The sequence below is a fragment of the Octodon degus genome, unplaced genomic scaffold, assembly GCF_000260255.1.
Source record: "Octodon degus isolate 3935 unplaced genomic scaffold, OctDeg1.0 scaffold00077, whole genome shotgun sequence".
Lineage (NCBI taxonomy): Eukaryota > Metazoa > Chordata > Mammalia > Rodentia > Octodontidae > Octodon > Octodon degus.
In genome coordinates, this window is record NW_004524653.1 from 7,027,067 (window position 1) to 7,039,338 (window position 12,272).

At 52.9% G+C, this 12,272-nt stretch overlaps 1 protein-coding gene across 1 annotated transcript in view; it reads right to left on the reverse strand.

The window, feature by feature from the left end:
* Bcas4 (breast carcinoma amplified sequence 4) overlaps window positions 1–12,272 on the reverse strand; it is a 38,247-nt gene extending 25,975 nt beyond the window's left edge. The window contains 2 exon segments of the mRNA XM_004648901.1: window positions 10,076–10,299; window positions 12,188–12,272. Of these exon segments, the coding sequence (XP_004648958.1) occupies window positions 10,076–10,299; window positions 12,188–12,272 (309 nt within the window).

The window sequence follows — 12,272 nt, forward strand, 5'->3', positions numbered from 1 at the left end:
AGAGAGAGAGAGAGAGAGAGAGAGAGAGGTGTGTGTGTGTGGTCAGCTCAGCCCACCAGGGGGCGGGGCTGGCTGGCATGTGGTGCTGGGGGATTGAATCGCGGTCCCTGATGCTTTAGGTAAGCTTGTTCTAAGTAGGTGCTTTAGACCACTGAGCCATCTCACCAGCCCTCCAATTTACTTTAAAAGAACTGCAAACCTGAGCGCTAGATGTGGTGGTGCATACCTGCAGCACTGAGGGAGGCTGAGGCAGGAGAATCTCAAATTCAAACCCAGCCAGAACAATTTGATGTGACTTAGAAAGCTCTCGTCTCAGAATAAAATAAAAAGTAGTGGAAATGCAGCTCAGTCGTAGTGAGCAACCCTGGGTTCCATCCTAGTATAAAAAAAGAGCCACAGGCCGACCTTTACCCAACAGGCGCCACAAAGGAATAAACGCCGGCCCCTTGAGCTCGCTGAGAAGCCCTGGCTCATTCGGAGCATGTGCTCAGTGACACCCAACATGGAATCAGTGGATGTCAGCAGGCGCGCAGGGGGGCTGAGGGGAGAGCGGATTCCCCATCACTGTGCCCAAAGGGAGGGCTGAAACTGCCGGCTTCTGCCAGGCGTGGTGCCGCCCGCCTATAGTCCCAGCGCCTGGGAGGCTGAGGCAGGAAGATCAGTGTGAACTTGAGGTCAGCCCGGGCTACCTAGCCCAAATTACAGAGGGAGACCCTGACTCAAAAAGAAAAAATAAAAATTGTCCGTTTATAAACATGACACAGAACTGTCACGCGTATGTGAACTGCCCCAAGCGAGGGTCTCTGAGGACTAGGTGCCCCTCGTGCCTTCTCACCCTCCAGCATCTGGCCTAGAACTGCAGCCAGGACCTGCTCAAACACCTTCCAACAAACAGTCTGAGCCACCTTTCCAGGCCTGGGACGATGACCCGATCTTCTGCCAGGGGCTTCCGTGGGCTGTCCCACCCGGCCCACAACCTGTGTCAGTAAGGGGACAAGACAGAGAGACGTGCACTACCTGGGTCAGAGCCAGACTGCGGCCAGGAGTAGAGGTCTTGTTTAACATGTGCTAGGCCCTGGGTTCAGTCCTCAACCCAGGAAAACAAGGTAAGCCCAAACCTGAATGTCCAGGCTGTACTACACTGATCAAATCAGAATGCTGAGGGGCAGGCGCCAGGCTCAGTATTTTTTTGTAAAGATCTCTGGATGCTGCCGATGTTCACAAAGTTCGGGAGGCATGTCCTAATCCTGTGACCTACACAGTAACTGGTTCAGTGGAATCTCCTATTTACAAATAAAGGGGCCAGGGAGATGGCTCAGTAGAAGAAGCGCTTGCCTGGCAAGTGGAAGGGCCTGAATTCAATCCCTGGCTCTGAAACAAACAAACAAACAAACAAACAAACATAAAATATGCTCCCTGCCCTCAGCTGTACTTACAGAAGAGAGCAGAGCACCAAGGAACCATGTTGCGGCCACCAGAGCTGACTGACTCCTGGTGACCCCTGCTCAGGGTACCTGCCTGGGGGACCAAGCATGCTCAAGGGGACAGGGTGGTTTCCAAACTTCAGGAAGCAGCTGGTTTTATTTACTTATTTTTTCCCTTGGCAGAACCAGGGATGGAACTCAGGCCCTTGCGCTTGCCAGGCAAGCACTTATTCCACTGAGCCATCTCCCCAGCCCTTATTTTTATTTTTTTTGAGACAAGTCTTGCTATGTAGCCCAGACTAGCCTGGAACTCACTATGTAGCTCAGGCTGGCCTCAGCTTCCCCATTGCTGGCATTACAGGCATGCACATCTGGTGAGCAGCAGCTTGCTTTACAGCCTCACAGTGAAGGCTGAAGGTTGACTGGCCTCATGGTGCCCTGGGAGGACAGGCTATGGGCCCTGAGTGCAGGCAGATCCAGGGGCCTGAGGCCAGACACTTCCTCTGGAGGGGGCTGCCCTGTCTGAGCACCCAGCACAGCATGGTTCCTCACATGCTGCGAGGGTCTTGGGTCTGGCAGCCAAACTGGCTCCAGCTTCATGCACCTGGGCAGCCACGCAGCCACCTCTGAACCCCCTGCTGTCTCCGTCCCCCACCCCATGCATTCCAGGGCAATAACCAGAGTCCAAGGTCTGACCCCGACCTGCCCCAGCTCTTCCAGCTCACCTCACCTGAGGGCTTCCATCCGGGTCTCTGGCACAGAATCTGCACTGCTCCTCACGGGCCAGGCCCTGGGCAACCCTGTCCCGTCTCTGAGCTCCCCACAGTGGCTGGTCCATTCAAGCCTCGAGCCCCTCATCTTTCTCCTTGTGCTGTGCAGCCACAGCCCCTCCCTGCTGTGCCTCAGTGTGTCTCCCACAGGTTCCCTTACCATTTAGTTCCAGTTCCTCCTTGGTATCCAAGAGGAAGAGGTGAGACCCCTGCATGTGCCACACTAGGGGCAGCATTTGCACAGAACCTACACATGTCCTCGGTGCATTTTTAAATCCTCTTGAGATGACTTATAGTAGCTAATACAAAGTAAACGCTATGTAAACGATTGTTATACAGTGGTACCTCAGGTCACAAACTCAACTCCACCACCGGAAGCACAGAAAGAATGAAGCTTGTGAACTCAGGTACCACTGCACGGCTTTGCTTTTTCTGTCACAGTTCTGGAGACAAACTCAGGGGGTTTTATGAGTCTGTAGAAGGGTCTGGGGAGATGGCTCAGTGGAATAAGTGCTTCCCTGGCAAGCGCAATGGCCTGAGTTCAATCCCGGGAAAGCCACTGGCTACAGCTTCTGGGAGGGGGAGACCTTAGGCCCTTTGTTGTCACTGGGGCAAAATACCTGATATTCAAACTTAGAGGAGGAGACACTGACTTTGGTTCCCAACCCTGCGTTTGGCAGACTCAAGCACACAAACAGCCGGTGGAAGGGCCCCCGCCCTGGAGGAAAGCTTGCAGGCAAGGCGTACAGGAAGCAGACAGCAGAAAAGGGGACAGCCAGCCCACCGGGTCACCCCTAGTGTCTGCCTCCGCCATTCTCGGCCCAAGTCAGCGCTGAGCTCTTCAGTGGATTAATCTGACAAGATAGTGCACCACAATCAGCTTCCAAACACATGAGGCTTTTGGGGGAAAGCCCAGATCCAAATCATAACAGGGGGACAGTAGAGGCCAGGGGGGACTGCAAAAGAAGCCACAACTAAAGAAATCACTGGATCCCATTATAAAACGAAAAAACTGACAAAGAATGTATTGCTCCAAGAAAACTGTACACTTGCACAAACCTGAACTAATCAGATTAGGGGGCAGGGTCCCACCGCACAGCCCTGGGCTTCAGGGAACCCGTGAGGAGGAGAAATCTGGCCGCTTCCTCATCAGGATTTTTAAGATCGGAAAGTTGACCAAAGCTCACACCAAAGATGTGACATCACTGCAGGAGTCTATCAAAGTTGAACGCCAACCAATCAGCTTTATGGTGTCACAAACCCAAACAAAAGCCAAATAAAGCTGGGCCTTGACAGCGCATGCCTATAATCCCAGCACTCAGGAGGCTAAGGCAGAAGGTTCTTTGCAAGTTTGAGACTAGAGTGGGCTACAAAGTGAGCTCAAGGCCAGCCTGAACTGCACAGCAAATCCCTGTCTCAAAAATGCAACGAGAGCCAGCCAAATAGCTCAGCGGATTAAAGCACCTGCAAGCAGGTGCAGGGGCCCGGGATTTGATGTCCGGGCCTGCCCCTGGGAGTGCACTAGGAGGCAACTGAGACTGGGCGTGGTGGCAGGCACCTAATCCCAGCTCTTGGGAGGCTGTAAACAGGTGGATCGCTCAAGTCCGATCTAGTAGTGAGACCCTGAACACCCTGTAGACCCTTCCCTAAAAATATGAAGAAACAACAAAAATCTAAATAAGCGTTTGAGAAGTCATTCCTCTGGAAATTTTCCATCTTCAAATACTTTTGTCTTATTTCTGATAGAAAGCGATCTGAATCCTGTGTTCCCCGAACCACATGAAAATTGGCACAAGGATTCATTAGTTCAAGCCTTTACAGGGGTGGTTCTCGACTTCCAATTCCGAGGGTTTTTAACATGTTGACACATCCCTTGCAGACACAGCAGTCTGACGAGAGAGCTGGACTGGAGAAGAGGACAACACAAGCCTCCGTGTCACTGGAAGGGGCAGGGCTGTTCACTGACCCCTACCTGCCAGGCAAAGAACTCAGGTCCTCGTGCGATGAGCGTGGGTCACGTGATCCGCGTGAGGCGTGTGATGCGGCCAAAGCAGGAGCCTTCGATGTCTTGCTCACTCAGCACGCCCAAATCAGGCTCCTAGTGGCAGATTTAACATCCGGTCCGACCCGGAGGGCTGCTGGTCACGACAGCTGGTGTCAGTTCCACCTCGGGGCCATTCTCTGTGGTCCAAGGCACCTGGCTGCCCCCAGAACGGCCTTGGCGAATCCCACCTTTTTACTGCCTCCTTCTATAAGACGATCTTCTTGTCCAGACGGTCACTGAAGGGAAAGTCTGTAGTTGTCCGCCTGAGGCAGCCCTAGAAGGGAACAGCGTGGGCAATAGCCTCCCAAGGTTGATTTTTCCCATGATCCCAGGGCCGAACAACAGAGGATGTTTTGTTTTTCATACTGGTTATGAGAGTGTGCTGCTTGCATAGACAGGATTACTTGTTTTTTTTTCAGAATACGCGCTCTGTAGTCAGTGGCCTTGACCTCACTATTGTATCCTAGGCTGGCCTAGAACTCGAAGCAGCCTGCCTCAGCCTTTCTAGTGCTGGGATTACAGGTGTGTGCCACAACTCCCAGTGCACAGGCAGGATTGTAGCCGTTCACTGGATCTGATTAGGTCCAATTTTTGGTCATGTTCTCCTGAGCTGTGGCCACTTCAGGTAACCCGGAACCAATTTGGTCTGGGTCACAATTTTTTTTTTTTTTTTTTTGCGGAACCGGGGATTGAACTCAGATCCTTGCGTTTGCCGGTCAAGCGCTTATCCTACTGAGCCATCTCCCCGGCCCCTGGGTCACAATCTTGATGGTGTTTTGTTTTTCCGGGGATTGAACTCAGGACCTTGTGCTTGCCAGGAAGGCATTTATGCCACTGAGCTATAGTCCCAGCCTTGATAGTGTTGAGAGCTCACTTAATTTGGACCATGGTGCTGCTAGTGGAGTTGAAGTATCTTGGATTTTACCACTGTCTTTCCATGGGGTCTCCATTCAGGAGCGAGTTACTGAGAGCCCTACATCTTTGACTGGTTTCTTCATACTTTTTCCTTTTTTTTTTCTTTCTTTGAGACAAGGTCTCCTATGTAGCCTATACTGGCCTTGAACTCATTATAGTTTTCCTGCCTCACCTCCTGAATCCTGGGATTACAGCCATGTGCTACCATTTTAGTCTGAATTACCAGACTAAAATTTTAAGACACGTTGTCTTTTGAGAATTTTTTTTTTTTAAGGGTCTCGCTCTTCAGTTCAGATTCATAGTGATCCTCCTGTCTCAGCCCCCTCAGGGCTGGAATTACATGGGTGCGCCACTACGCCTGGTGGCTGGCTCAGAGCGGTACTGGGGACAAACCCGGATCTTTGAGCTTGCCAGGTAGATGCTTCGATGACTGAGTTATCTCCCCAACCCCTTTCGAACACTCTGAAACCCAGCCTGGTGCTCCTGCAGCAGTCTCTAGTTCCCTGAGATTGAGGGCTGCACTTCCTTCTCTTGGATAGCTACATCCCACTGCAGTTCTAGTTGCTTCTTTTCTAGAAGCTTGACTGGGATGTAAGTCTGAGCTCGAATCTTATTGGCGCCTTGATCTGAAGTTTCGGAAAAGGAAATACAATCTAGAACTCCAGGTTCCACATTCCAATACAGTACCTATAACTTTTTTTTTTTTTTTGGGGGGGCAGGCTGGCATAGCATGTGGTGCCGGGGATTGAACTGTGCTCCCTGTGCTTGCCTAAGCAGGCGCTTTAGACCGCTGAGCTATTTCGCCAGCCCAACCTACAAGTTTTGACCTTGTCAAAAGTCTTGATCACATGGAGATCAAGAACCATGTTCTGGGGCTGGGGAGATGGCTCAGTGGAATAAGTGCTTCCCTGGCAAGTGCAAAGGCCTGAGTTCAATCCCCGGTTGGGGGGTGGGGGTGAGGGGAAAAACCATGTTCTTGGGACTGGAGATTTACCTCAGTGGCATAGTGCCTGGGTCCTGAGTTCAATTCCCAGTTGGTATCCTCCTCCCAAGAAAGAATCATGTTCTTCATATTGGCAGTTTCTATCAAAACATGAAGATGGAAAAAAGTCTGACCCTTTTTCAAACTGTATGAAAAGGTTGGGGTCAGATTTTGTAATTCTCCATTCCGCTAGAATTTTATGTTAAAAAAATAATCTTATGTTGAACCTTATTGGTGATGGTCAGCTGAGGTGGACCAGCTTGTCTCAAATCCAATCTTTGCACGGATATCCAGTCAACAAAATTGTAATTCCAAGACTGGGCGTGGTGGCCCTCTCCTGTAATCCCAGCCCTTGGGAGGCTGTAGACTGGAGGATCACTACAAGTCGGATCCACGCTTTGAGACCCCTGTAGACCTTGTCCTAAAATATAAAAACAAAATTGTACTTCCAGGAAGCTGTCCATGTGTATGGCTGGGAATACAGACAGCCCATGAAAGCTGGCAGCAGCCTGTCTGTGTATGGTGACTGATTTCTTAAGCCCTAGGCCTTTCATACCAAGTTGATTTTCAGTTCGGCAACTGTGATTGGTGGATGATTGTTTAACTTTGAAACTGTCTACTACAAGGATGATTCTCCCCATGACTTTGCTCGCTGCTTCTCAGCTTGAGGCCTGCTCACCTGGACAAAGGCTCTGGGTGTGAGAACAGGTCACCCACCTTTACTTCCTCCTAGCGCAGCCACCAGCCCCACCCTTCAGGCTAAACCTGCCCAGTCCCAGCACCAAATGGAAATCTGGCTGTGCCTGGCAAGGAATTGGCCATACGGCGGCCACCTGAGCTTCACCATAGGAGCCCTGGAGCTCCTGTCCCTTGAAAGTCACAGGGATCCAGAAGGAACATCATGCTGTCCCTGCCACCTGGGGTCAGTTCCAGTGTCCTCCCCTGCAACTTCTCCCAGAAGAGGAAGTTGAGTGAGACTGAAACTAATAGCACACCTGGGGAAGGTGGGGCCGGGCTGGGGCGTGCCCCCCAGGCCTTGTCAGCTGTGTCACCCAGCCAAGCTCCTCTTTCTTCATCTCCAGGAAACCCCAATTTGTCCTCCCCGGGCCTTTGCAAGGACCACTCCCTCTGCTGGGGATGCTTCCTCCCTGGGCTGGCCAACTCCTGTTGGTGCTTTGAGGCCCCAAAAGACAACCCCCATCACCACCACATGCAGGCAGCAGCTACCAGTCAGGCTCGGGTCTCTGTCCCTTCCCTAGCCTAGACCAGAAGACAATGGCCCCTGGTGTGCCTTAGACACTCTTTACAACTCAGAGGTCTGAGGTGCCTGCTCTTGCCTCTGAGTGTCAGGAAGGTAGGGAGCCCAGTGTCTGCCTGTGGTGTCTCAGGTCCTTCCCTGATCAGGGACTCCAGGGGTTGTGTGAAGCAGCTTCCACTTTACTAGGACACCTGGGACATCGCTGGAGCTGACTCCGGCCAGGCTGAGATGGTCCACTCAAAAGCCCAGTGTGGCCGTGACCATGAAGGAGGGAGGCCCCTGCCGCCCATGGCTTGGTGGGTGGCATGCTCTCACGCCCAGTGTTGGTGCGCGCCCAAAGCAGGCTCATCTTTTCTAGCTCATTTGCCCACCTGCAAACACTTCCAGCTTAGGGAGCTGCTAATGAATTAAGCTTTAAGTAGGGGCTACACGTGACTCTGCTCTGACTCAGGGTCTGTTGCTTTTGGTAAATAAACTTCAGCAAGTGTTCTGAATGAGTTTACTGCTGCATGGAGCCACAGGGAGCTGGGGCTCATTATGCCCCTCACAAATGAGCTCCAGCCAACCTGCTTCCGAGTTAAAGGAGCCCCGACTGAGCAAACAAAGCTAACGCACACAGTCCCCGCACAAGACAGTCCTAATAGAGACAAAATGAAGCTGAGGTGTATCCACTGGGCGCAGGGCCTCTTGCTTCTAAGAGGAAGGGAAGGGACAGGAGGTCCACGTGAAGGTTAGACCAGAGACAAGCCAACCGGAACCTGAACCTGTTTCTGGGTCCCTTGGCCAACATACCAAGCCATGATGAGGGGGCTGGGTGTCCTCCAGAGTCCAGTCAGGCACAGGGTGACAGCTCTGAGCCATGTACAAATGGTTCATAAATTACATATCCATTCACCTTCATGGGTTCTGTGGGAGCCTCAGCTTGCTGGGCTATAAAATCAAAGAACAATATCCTAGCCCCTGGGTCACTGTAACAACTTGATGACACAATCCACGAATGGCACAGCACCCTGCTGGCAGGGTGTGCTCAGGAGACAGGATCAAGTGTTACTTCCTCACGGCTGCTGGAAGACAAAAGGATCCAGATGCAGGCTCTGATACAGAAGTCATCCAACCCATGCTGAGCCCTGCAAATGTGGCTGGTCCAGAGGTGTGGCCAAAGCTCAGCCGGACATGGTGGTGCACGCCAGTAATCCCAGCACTCGGGAGGCTGAGGCAGGAGGATCACTGTGACTTGAGGCCAGCCTGTACTACACAGTGAGGCTCTCTCCCCGCCCCCTACCCCCCACCCACCAAAAAAGTTCAGTATTAAAAGCCTGGCTAAAAGAAGTAAAATTCCATAAGGTTCTACACCAATTACATATTAAAATGGCCTATTGGGTATAGTTATTTTAAATATGGTGAAAACTAACTTTGCTTGCTTCTTTTCTGGTGGTTCCTAGGACGCTTCACACTACATAAGAGGTTCACATTTGGGGCTCGAGTTGCTTGCCCAGCGAGCGGTTCTTATGATACACCCTGACGTGGACGTCTGCCCGTGTCACTGCTTGAACTATAAGTCACTGTAAGATTCACATTTATGTATGTATGTGTTATTATTATTATTATTTTTTTTTTTTGCGGTACTGGGGATTGAACTCAGGACCTCGTGCTTGCCAGGCAAGCACTTATTCTACTGAGCTATCTCCCCAGCCCTATGTATTTTTGAGATAGTCTCGCTATGTAGTCAGGCTGTACTTAAATGGAACTCACTATGCAGCCCAGCCTGGCTTCCAACTGTGGCAATTCTGCCTTGGCCTCCCCTCCACTCCCAGCTAAGAGTCACCTTTAAAGTGTACAATTTGGCAGTTTATGTCACAAAGTTGGGCTTCCATCAGCCACTCTCTGTCCAGAATGTCACCTGAAAAAAAGCAGCCCAGACCTGACCATTCGCAGGGACTACCAGTTCTCCGTGCTATTTTGAGTAAAGCAATTTGCAAAACTATCACATCAAGACTCTGAGGAGTAAGTACAACTGCAAATGTATTTTGCAGAGTCTGGAATGACAACGTACCCCAGGGCTGGTTTTCTCTGGGAACCCTATTTGGGTGGAGGAGAAAAGAAGAAAGAGATGCTCTGCTATTTAAAATATGTCCGTTCGGCTTTTTCAAGGTAGAGAGAATGGGCTAGCGCGGGGCCCTAGGTCACTGCTTGCAAACTTGGGTAACTTTTTCACAGTGCCGTCAACAGACTGCCTTCGCTGGAAGTAAAGAGTCTGGTTTTAGATGTACTTTTTATTTATGCTTCCAAAATAGAAAGTGCAAGCAGAGACGTGGTATTTTCCTCCTAGCAACCGCAGCGGACCGCGGGCCCTGGGCTTCCCGACACCTGCACGGTTCGCGGGGAGAGCGGAGCCCCGTGGGCGCAGAACCCGCTCTGCGTCCCCGAGGGACCACCTGGCCTAGGGCATCCGCTCCGAGCGCCCCGGGCCGGGTGTCCTGCGCGGTCCAGAAGTACAAGCGCCTCGGGACGCGATGTCACTTCAGGAGGGGCCGGGTGGCCGCAGGCAGCCAAGGCTCCGGAAGGCGACCCTAGCCCCCCACCACTCATGGCGCGAGAGGATGCTGCTGGGATGCCGAGTGCCGATCGGGGTTCAGGGACCCAGATCCCAACCTCCAGACCTCCCCCTCCCCGGCCCCCTACCTCCGCTCCGGGCTCCGGGGTCAGGAAGAGCGCGAGCTCACGCACCCCACCCGGCACTAGCTCAGGCCGGTCGTCATCCACGACCTGCAACCGGAGGGAGGCGGGATCGCACGGGCCGATTCTACGAGCCCCGCCCCGGCCCGCTGCATGCCCCGAGGCCCGCCTGGCGGAGGCGGGGCAGGTGCGCACCCAGCGGCCACTGCCCTCGGCGTTCGGAGCGCCGCCTGAGCAGGCAGCGCCACCCAGTGGCTCCTGGCTAGCACTGCACCCGCGCCAGCACAACCAGGTCAACTGGTAGTTCGCAACTCAAAATTGCAGTCACCTGGGGCTGATTTAAAACTTTCAAAGTCCTTACTTAGGCCATGAGCAATTTTTAGGGTTTGACACCTGAGCATCACTAGGTTTTTCAAGTTGTCCAGGGGGCTCCAACATCCAGCCAAGTTTACGGACAGGCACCGTCGGTGTGGATCACTCCTTTCCATCAGAATTCCGACAGGGAAGCTGTTCCGAGAGCCCCCGGGGTTGGGGCATGATGCCAGGCTTTGAACCCAGGGCCCCGTGCTCTAGCCAGTCACACGCGCCGGCAATTCTCAAAGCTCTCCGGGGGCCCCAGGGTGCATCTAGGCCTAGCTGAGGCTATGCTGGTGGACTCTTTCTCTGAAGCTCCCAGCTGCCGGACCCTAGACTCTTCTACTTACGCAGCTCGGTTTACGCCCCCAGAAAAGTCGGGGAATTCGTGCGGACCTGTCTCCCTCCTAGGGGCAGCTTTTAAAATAAGAATTTATTTGGTGGTACCGGGGATTGAACTGAGGCCCTTGCACTTGCCAGGCAAGTGCTTATTCTACTGAGCTATCTCCCCAGCCCCTAAATGCAAATTCGTAAGCGCTCCAGATTTCATCCCCTGCAACCAAGGTTCACCTAGGAGGCCAAGGGGCAGAGGGGAGTCCAGTGAATCTAGATAAGGAAGTCTAGAGTTTTGACTTTTTTAAATGCTATTTTTTAAAAAATGACCTGGTCTTAGGGTTGAAAATAAATATTCAGGACAACTCTCCCGGTGCCCGATCTCCCTCTTGTGTAATGGATCGCTGGCCAACGCCTGCTCCCAAATCTGCCTGCTGCTAATTTCTCAGCATCCCCACCCAAATACTCAGGTCTTCAAGCCAGAGAATCCTTTGCTGGAAAGTTTTTGGCTAATGCTTGGGTCTCAGGCGCTTAGGAAAAGGGGTTTATGAAAAACGTGCAGAGCACACCCGTGGCCTCTGATAGTCAATCCTGCAGAAAAGCCCCAAGTTGGCCTCACATGCCCACGTGGACGCGAGTGCCCCAAACCACTCCATAGGCAGAGGTTAGAACCCCAGGCTGGGGGAAGGCAGTCCCCGAAGGCTCCAGTGCAATTTTTAAAACACGTGAAATCACAGGACAGGCTGCTTATGGACACAGCCGCATGGGATGGACGTGTAGAGCTGTGCTGGAAGGACCCTGCTTGTGTCCAGGAACGCGGACACTTTGGGGTGGGACAGGAGGCCAGAAGGGGTCACAACGTGTTGGACGTTTAATGTCTTCATTTGCTGTTGGTTGTGACACTTGTGAATAGCTGAGAACCTCTCTTAAATGTGCTGCCTGCCCAGACCCCCACCCTTGGGAACTGGGCTGACACAGTCACTGGGCTTCTAGCTTTTCCTTCCAAACGGTGAGATTTGGCTAAAAACAGATGCCCGAGTCCTACCCCAGACTTTCAGAAGCGGAGTGGTGGGGCTGGGGCAGATCCTGGGCGTCTTCTAATCAACTCAGAGGCTGATTCCGACGCACCCCAAAGTCTGACAGCCCCCACCCAGGGCTTCGTTCCCCTGCCAGCATCATCCAAGGACCTTGCTAAAGAAATGGTTTTCAACAAAGAGGGCTACACATTTGAGAAAACCTCCCCAGCCTCGCAGGGGTGCGTGGCTCCTGCCCCAGGGCGCCAACCCCACAGCCCTGCCCTGCGTCCCTGGCCCTCGGGGAGGCCCCAGTATAGGCTCCGGGTCTGAGGCCTGGAATGCAGCCTGCCGAGGCCGCACCCTGCCCAAACCAGTTTGAACCAGCTACAGAGAGGGAGTCGTGGCGCGTCCTCACGAGCTCCCCCTGGCGCCCCAGCGAGCTCGGAGCGGCTGCTCTCGACTCCTGCGAAGGCCTTGGCGGGAGCAGGCGGCCGCCCCAT